Consider the following 9,351-nt stretch of genomic DNA (forward strand, 5'->3'; position numbering starts at 1 on the left):
AGGCGTTTCGCAATTCCCATTAGTCATTTTTAGTCACTGTCTGTGATACAGTAAAAACATACATTTAAATAATACAATTTATTTAATTTGAATAGGCTAAGCAAATGAACGGCAGGCAGTACAACAAATACTGTCATGATGTATGAATAAAAACTACGTAGACACATACTTTTACACACTATAGTAATGAGAACTGTATTTTATTGCATTACAGTAATGAAAATTAGGGGTAAATGTGCTCAATTCTTATGTAACAATGTCATAATGCAAAACATCTTAGCAGTGGTAAAAATAGGCTTAATTTCCTTAAGGCAAAATATAGTATATTACTTCTTTCTTGTATGCGATATGTCCGGACAAGTTCTTGACAGGGTTCACGTGACTCCCCCGCCTATGATGGCCACATTTTTTCGCTACTTTATGATGTTGACTAAACAGGCAGCTCACTAGATTTTGGAACAAGGCCAATATCTTGAACAATCGTGAAGATGCCGTGAATGAATATAAACATCAATACATTGATTGATTTAGAATGAGAGCGACATTTATTTGGCGAATATTATATTACGCTTTGACTAATGGCTACATTTTCGGAAGACATAATACAAGTACAAATGATGGCTACATTAACGTTAAAGCTTTAAATCGTTTATCCAGTTTATTTGAGTGTAACAGGCCTCGCATCTCCTCCAGCCAGAAGAGAACAAACAGTTCCCGAAAATATGACTGAAAACAACAGACCACACGGCCCACGGGTTTCAAACAAGGACATCTACTGGCTTTTTTTTTTAGACTAAACAAACCATGGGGAGATATACATTTAACAATACCTAATCAGTTAATATGTGTATTTTTATAATGGCAAGAGAACACCATAAATAATCCCATTTTTTTAATAATAATCCCATTGATGCATTTGTTAGAGATAATTTCCCCACTTATTCTGTAAGCATCTATGTCTCATGGATTACAATTATACATCATGGTATCATCAACAATAATATCTACTGCATAAGTTAAATGCGTTTCAAAATCCCGTCTAGTGCATCATCAGAACTACTGAGACAATAGATGTCACCTACATCAGGATATAAGACACCGAGCAAGACGTTGGCAATAAAAACATCGCAATATTCACACGCAAGACGCCTTTTGGATTTTGGTTTAATCTTCTTAAGAGTCAATATAATCGCTTGCCAGGACATGTCAAATTAAGTTAAAAATGAATTACATTTTAAAATATTTTTTCAAGTAGGCTGTCTGATTTACACATGCTTAAACATGGAAAACATGCTATAATAAATCTTATTTTGCATATAGAATAAAATATAAAAGTGTCCATTGCAGCAGATACCTGTTCCTCTGGTAGGTCTGCGGATCTTCAACAGCGGATGAAGCAAAACAACTTCGTTATAAACCAGCTATTTGAAGGGTTCGGATGGAGGTCGTTCTGGGAAATGTAGTGTAGAGGAATTCTACTACAAGTTCACATCGTTTTAAGTGCTGATGTTTTGGAACTACAGCACCCACAATTCCCTTCGCGATGAATGCGTCACAGCTCTGTAAATGGGCGGGGCTTAGCGCGCGAGTGAAAGGGACGCGCATCCTCTGCAGTCAAACGCTAGTATTGCAACACGATGATAAGCCTGAGGCTCTGGAATGGAATTTTACCATAGAAGAAAGTACAGTGCGATGATGATACTGCACAATATGCGACATCTTTCCTCTCGGTTTACGATTTCATTGGAAACTACACCTGCAGACATATTAACCCCTTCAGAGCTAAATTATGTAGAAACCAAAGATATGCCCATACTATATTAGTACTCTGCTTTGCTTATTGGTTTGATATTTTAAGTTATTATTGCTAATATTCAATACAGTGGTTATGTACAGTAGCATCACCCTTTTAACTGTACATCTTAATTTACAAGTTACTTAAAAAAAAAAGTTATGTAATAAATTAACAATGTAAATCCTGGTGGTCTAACACTGAGTGACATTGTGTGTGTGTGTTAATCCCCTCTGCATAAACAATGAAATTAAGAAAATATGTATAAACATTTAGATGTGTGTAAATATACATAAACGTACAGACACAAAATTAATCAACTAGGAGGAATTAGATGCACAAATTAATAAATTTTAAAGGCAAAAAAATTCAAACGATTATTTCAAGTTAAGATAAAAATATAAGTTAAAATCAAAAGCTCAACAGTTCATCTTCACCCACAAATCAATATCCTCAGTATTTAGATTTACTTTATGCATGCGTTGACGCTTACCAGTACACTACACTCGTACTACTTTTACCTTATCTTTACTATTATGGCAGAAATAGTAAGAGTATGCGTTTCTTAATTCAGAACTGATCCATAATAAACCCAGACAAAGTGTTCTTGTAAATGGGGCAGTGCTAAGTAAGGAAGTGTTAATTATGAAAGTGGTCGTTTCCCTTAATTGCACTCTTTTCAGTTCTTCTACAAATGATCCTACTGAGGCATTAGTTCCTCTGTAAATCCAGCTTGATACAAATGTACATTTCTCATGTGTATAATTACTTGACTGAAAAAAAAGGTGGAAAAGGCAGCAAGACTCTAAAGTGGTTGCAGAGAATGAACACTATAAACTGAAGAAAAAAAAAAGTTGTGAAAAGACCACAGAAGCCATATTTGGATTAATTTTTTTTATTGTCTGTACACGAAAGCATGTTACACTCGAGATGGGTACAGCATCTGAAAAGAGAAGCAAAAAATTAGTAATTCATTCAATTATAAAAAAGATATAATTTTTTTAAATATGTAACCAGTCAACAGACAAGGGTAGCTGCATCAAGACATGCATGGACAACACCTTCCCCTTTTTTGTTGTTTACACGACACCGTTTACAACTAAACACAGAAAACCTTTTTCGCATTTTGGCCGTTCATCAACACAACAAAGGCGTTTTTTTGGGGAGGGGGGGGGCAAACTTTTTAAGTGCAAGTTAAAAAAAAAGTTATTGTCTCTGTACACACAAAAAAAAAGCTTTTTCGTATTTAGTACATCCTTGTGTAAACGTACCCTTAATGTAGATTACAAAGGGAGAAGCGTATGCGTGTGAACAAACATCACATCTAGGGGTGTGAATTATACTGCATGAAGATTAATCAATACCTTTAGACGACAGCCCTTCACAATAAAGCTGATGAGATATCACAACGTAAAACTTCGCAATATACAAATGAACAAACGAGTCAGTAGTGATTCAAACTCGGGTGCTTTAACAGTGGCGAGTTTAGTTTGAAACAGGGCACGGTTCGCATGAGAGATTGCTAATGTGAAAGCGGTCATGTGGACCCGGGCGCGCACCGGGTTTCCGAACCACTGACTACCTGAAGGAAGTGGTTTGAGTTTGGTTACACTCGAACTGTGGCGCGATACATGTGAAATCCACACGGACTCAGGTGCGCACTCGTTCAGGAAGATAAGTAACCTGCGCATGCGTTTTAGCCGACAACTATGTACCGTATTTTCCTGACTATAAGTCGCACTTTTTTTCATAGTTTGGCTGGTCCTGTGACTTAAAGTCCGGTGCGACTTATATATCAAAATTAATTCATACTGACTGAGATGAACCAAGAGAAAACATTACCGTCTACAGCCGCGAGAGGGCGCTCTAGTTAGCGGAGTTGTTCAGAAGCGACACAGAGGAAGAAGAGTTCAGTGTTGTGGAATGAGATCGCAGGAGCTTGGTGAACTTGCTACCGGTAACTTGTTGGACTCGCTGGCTTATGTTAATTTTGCCTATTCAGTCTCCCAGGTATATGTTCTTTATGCTATTGTGTAGCTGAATAACTGTTAATGTGTTACGTTAACACACCGGACACCTATTCAGCCTGTTGTTCTGTGTGCTGTTGTGTAGTTGAATAACTGGCCTTTCCAGATTAAATGTCTGTTCTTTGTCTTGGATTTTGTGAAATAAATTTCTAAATAAATGCGATTTACAGTCCAGTGCAATTTTTATACATGTTTTTTTCCTCTTCATGATGCATTTTTTTGACTAATGCGACTTATACTCCGGGAAATACGGTATTTAGTTCATTAAAACGCGTGTTAGGGATGATAGTGTTGATGAGTTACCTTGGACACGAGCGAGAGTGAGCCTGCACTGTATTCGCGCATAGCAAAGGGAAAATGAACGGCAAACCGCGGTCTCCTCAGAGTCAGTTTGCTAGCAAAACCACTTCATGCGACACATAGGCCTACATTAACGACATACCCAAGTGTCATTTACGCTGCAGTGCATAATAGCACCAAATTAAGAAAAAAATTATACATTGACCGTTGTTTTCTATCATGCGGCGTGCATGTTTGTGATGACTCAAGATGCACACAAATACACCTGGGTTTGATAAAATCAAGCTGAGTGTGAAACCAGACCAATGCTGTGGGACGCGCCGGAAACAATCGCGCTCGGACCGCATCAAACGCGGCCAGTATTAAAAGCCCCTTTAAAGGTGGCACTCGGGGCAACAAAAGCAGTCTTGAACCCAGTTTAAACCACTGCCACATTAAAGGCAAGCATATAGTGGGCAAAATAAAATGACCTGCCCAACACAAAATATAACCAGGGAAAGACATCGACACTTAAGGCGCTTTTCCACTACACAGTACCAGCTCACCTCGCCTCTGTTTGGTTTTCCACTGTGTAAAAGTTGTACCTGTACTGCTTCCAGATACTTTTTTTCGCATCACCTCCGGCGAGGTTCTGAGCGAGCTGAGGCGATACTAAAATGTGACGTGAAAACACGGGAGACTGCTGATTGGTCAGAGAGAATCATCACTATTCACTGCGTCATCATTGCACGCGCCAGACGGAGTATCCTAAATAACCCCGCCATTTTTAAATAGTTTGGCCAGAGATTGCGTGATATACCCATTACTGATATTATGTAAAACAGCATATACTCGATTTCCTCCATTGTCCTGTGTGTGTGTGTGTCGCGTAGAAGATTACGTCACGGCAGTTTCCTGCGGCGTCGCTATGACGACCAGGTACTATTGTGGAGGTACTATCTGCGATGGAAAACGGGGCGAAAAGCGAGACGAGTCGAGCTGGTACTGGAAAAGCGCCATTAAAGCCAGGGAGAAACTTGAAGACCCTTACCACACGGATCCTGTGCCCCATAGCCTTTGCAGGAAGATTGCTCTTGAACTTGGCACGAACCATTCCACTGTTTCCATGAGCCCGTGTGACTTTACCCCAGATGACCCGTGTCTTGTTTGGTTTACCGCCGGGTGTTGCAGTGATCCTATAGACAAAATACAGAACTCACATTAAACATTGCCGACTATAGACAAAAAACAAAATCTATAAAACAACCCATTTGACTAGTGTGAAACACGACATTCAATGAGCCAAATATCAATAATGATTAAAAAATGTAGAATTTTATTCAATAAATGTTCAATCATTAACCATTAAGGATGCATCTATATCCGAATCAGAAAGAGCTTTATTGCCAAGTGTGCTTAGACACACACAAGGAATTTTTCTTGATACTAAGATGTACTATGTATTAAAATATAAGATGCATTACATTCACCCTTTGAAAAAACGTTTTGAAATTGGACTTAACGTTGCGATGGAAATAGCATTTTAAAACCTGTTAGCAGGCTCAGTTGTGAAAACAACTGTCAAATAACTTGTTTAGATTTAAGGCTTTGATTATCTATTAAGAGTCGAAAATACTTTGAAAACAATGTTATGAAATGTTTAGTAGTACACTTGCTTTACAGTAAACTAACTTTTATAACTTTTTGCACTTTCATTTTAATGAAGCGTTTGAAAAAAAGAGACCAACCGTGGGTCTATGTCATAGAATTCATGATTCAACCCTTTAAGGTCATATTTATGCTTAAAAAGTAAGGTGACAGTTAACACGTTAATAATAAAACACATCAAATAAACTTCTGGAATAGTAGAGTTAATTCTATAAATGGCAACTTTTATATAAAAGTGAATATCAATAAGACATCACAGCCAGAGTTGCCAAGTCCGCTTATAATATGCAACTTCTGACTTGTAAACAAGTTTTAAAAAAAGAAAACAAACATTTTTTGGGCTAATTTATATTAAAAAAGTTGCTTAAGAAAATCTGATTACAATTTTGATTACATTTATGGATGCCGTTTTCTCCAGTACATTGACACCATCTGCTCAAAGCTACGGTAACAGACAATCAGTGCAATAATACAAGTACTAATGGGCTACTAACAGTGAAGGATGCACCGATATGAACATTTTGGCAAATATCAAAAACCGCTATTTTTTTTATTTGAAAGCCGATAACCGATATATTGGCCAATACATTTTAAATCCTAATTTATATATAATTTTTGAAAGCCTGATTACAAAAACAAAAGTCTCCCCATTAAAGCCATGTCCAAACACACACTTATGTTCTCGTTAAAATCTTATGTGGTCTATATGACAAAATTGTGCTGCACATGTTGCACTTAACTGTATTTTCAATTTTTTAAGTACTTCAATAATATTTCAAGCAATTCAAAAGCAAACAGTGTGCATCTGAAGTGTCACAGCTGAAGGAAATAATTTATTAGCTTTAATATATCGGCCAAATGTTCTTATCGGGGGATAACATTAAAAATTAACATACATCTGCTTATTCCGATATGGTGTCCGATATATCATGCATCCCTACTAGGGGTGTAACGGTACATGTATTCGTACCGGACCGTTTCGGTACAGGACTTTCGGTACGGTTCACATGTGCACCGAATGCAATCTGTCACGTAAATTAGGCTAGTTTTGTGTGCGGAACATGCGTCAATTCCCAGTTTCCACACAAACATATTAAGTGTCGGAAGTCTCCGCGTTGCACTGATTAAATCTGATTAATCGTTTTTTTTTATTCAAATACATGTAAAATATTACCATGACATCTGTCTTCCTGTGTGACAATGAAACGCGTGCATGCGCGTGTTAAGAGCGCTTGTTGCTCCATGCGCGCTGATGTGCTCATCTGTTGACATTTCCAAATGCCTTTCAGCTGCTTAATAAAAGCGGGCTTTCCACACAAACAAACGTACATGCGTCATAGTATGAGAAAAAAAAATGGGATTTTTACTCTCGGGTCGGGCTCGGACATAAATATCTTTATGCCTGTCGGGCTTGGGTCGGGTTCGGTTACTGCGGTCTAAAATCTACTGCCTAAAATTCGGCCCGATCACCACATACACGGCACGCTCGCTTTAGCCCAGCCTCTCACTAGCTATGGCCAATATTTTATTTAGTGGAGAACTTTGCAGCAGTATTTTATTTCTTATTCTTTTTTTATTTTATATATTTTTTATTATATTTTATTAAAAAGTGTGTTTAAAAAAAGTGTAAACAAATTGTTAAAAAAAGTTTATAGTAAACAACCAGCAGTTTAATGTTTTGCATTTCTTTCCCTTACTGTACCGAAAATGAACCGAACCGTGACTTTAAAACCGAGGTACGTACCGAACCGTGACTTTTGCGAACCGTGACTTTTGCGTACCGTTACACCCCTAATCCCTACTAATAGTAGACATATGGTTTGAATTTACTTTCTTTTATTATAAATGTGGCTGTTACAGCTCCCTCTTAATGCTCTGGTCTTTTTCTCCTTTTCCATCTCTAAATCTATTCTGCTCACAGGTGATCGGAGGATAGTGGTGTCCTCGCACTCTGTAGCAATTTGTTTTTTTTTGTTTTTGCTCCTCAAACTACGAGAGGGTTCAGCTTAATATGTTGAAGACTTATTTATTGATAAATAATATTGACGAAAAATATTAGATTTGTTTTTAAAGCTGCTGTTGCTTATTAGTCTTGCCAAGGTTGGCAACACTGGTCACAGCACTGACAGCATGATCACACAAACATATTACAGACTACAGCAAGGAGACAAACACGTGCCACTCGGCCCATAAACACTATATTGTGCCTTCTCTTACTTTTTTGCTTTGTAGACGTAGGCACAGCGCTTGCCCAGGTAGAAGTCGACCTCTGCGCGGTTGTAAACTCCCTCTAACTTGAGCAGAGCAGTGTGCTCTCGCTGGTTCCTCAGGCCACGCTTGTAGCCAGCAAAGATGGCCTTACTCCACAGCCTGAGAGATGGGGAAAAGTTGCCTTATCTTTATCGGTGCATGAACCAAGCATTACAGTCCTCACAGGAGTTAGATTAACAATGCTGACAGCTTTTCAAGTCTTACCTTCCGGGCATAATGATGCTTTGACCAAGCTAACAACCTAAAATGAAGAAAAAGAAAAAAAAAATCAGATAAACATTTAGTCAAAGGGTCAATATGGGGTGCCTCGCGGGACAATGATTTCTTATTTATAAGACCGTATCCACAGCAGCCTCGGAGCTGCAGCATGTTTATCTTCCTCAATGCTAATTGCTAAGTTCTTATACAAAGTTACACGTAGTTTATAGTTATTGTTACGTCTTCAAAATAAGCTAACCCACGTAGTAAACATCATAAATTATTAACAAACTGCTATGTTTTGACAGCATATTTGACAGTAGTGTGCAGAAATGAGCACCGGACCACAGTTTAGCCTGAGCCAACGGGCTCAAACAATCCGTTTAAAATCCGAAACATCTTATGTCGTACATGGCAGAACTCTGCGGAATATGGACTTTATTGGTATTTTTGATCAATACTGGTAGAAATCAGGGTTTACTTTACATCACGCAAGGCTAAAATGTCACATTTTAAAAGACGAGCTCTAAAACGCTCACCTGATTGAGTCTCAAAAATGGAGGAAAAGGCCGCTCGCAAGGAATGCTGGGAAAATGTTGGCAACGCTGTCTGAACATCTGCCTGACTGAAATTAGAGCGTTTTAAATAAGATTTTTTTCTACATTCTCATTATACCACGTTTACAGTTTCTTCTAAATCATTAAAAACCACAACATGTAGTAGTAATAATAATAAATAATAATAATAAAATGTGTTCTTTAAGTATTTTTTTTATAATTTGCTTTAGTTTTAACATATAATATTTTCTGACAAGTGGACATATAGATCACTTTTTCCCCAATATTTTTTTTAAATATATTTCTACATTTATTTATATACCTTAAAATTTTAACAAAGTGCAAAAATAGTTAACATAAACATTTACATGGGCTACAAGGATATTGACGTGACTCGGAAATTTACATATATAGACCCAAGTATTAATTACTACAATATTATTTAGGCCTATAGTGATTTGGATCTTCAGCGAGTTTTTTTTTTTCTCTTAGTGATATCAGTATTTATTCTTTATAAAACTAAATAAGCATCCAATTACCAAATATGTTATGAAAATGT

General features: G+C 37.3%; 2 protein-coding genes across 2 annotated transcripts in view; both read right to left on the reverse strand.

Annotated features, from left to right (window-relative positions):
- The window catches only part of abcc5 (ATP-binding cassette, sub-family C (CFTR/MRP), member 5), a 42,108-nt gene extending 40,638 nt beyond the window's left edge, over nucleotides 1-1,470 (reverse strand). The window contains exon 1 of the mRNA XM_079620434.1: nucleotides 1,355-1,470. The gene's annotated coding sequence lies outside the window, so the exon portion shown is untranslated. The remainder of the gene's footprint in view (nucleotides 1-1,354) is intronic.
- Nucleotides 1,471-2,671: 1,201 nt separating this feature from the next.
- rpl35a (ribosomal protein L35a) lies at nucleotides 2,672-8,803 on the reverse strand. The gene is made up of 4 exons (XM_079621114.1): nucleotides 8,242-8,803; nucleotides 7,984-8,136; nucleotides 5,150-5,294; nucleotides 2,672-2,735 (listed from the first exon to the last, which is right to left on the reverse strand). Exons 1-4 carry the CDS (start codon nucleotides 8,250-8,252, stop codon nucleotides 2,712-2,714), a joined length of 333 nt encoding a protein of 110 aa, XP_079477240.1. The 5' UTR covers nucleotides 8,253-8,803; the 3' UTR covers nucleotides 2,672-2,711.
- Nucleotides 8,804-9,351: the final 548 nt, after the last annotated feature.

Source organism: Phoxinus phoxinus (assembly GCF_949152265.1).
Source record: "Phoxinus phoxinus genome assembly, chromosome: 8".
NCBI classification, from domain to species: Eukaryota; Metazoa; Chordata; class Actinopteri; order Cypriniformes; family Leuciscidae; genus Phoxinus; species Phoxinus phoxinus.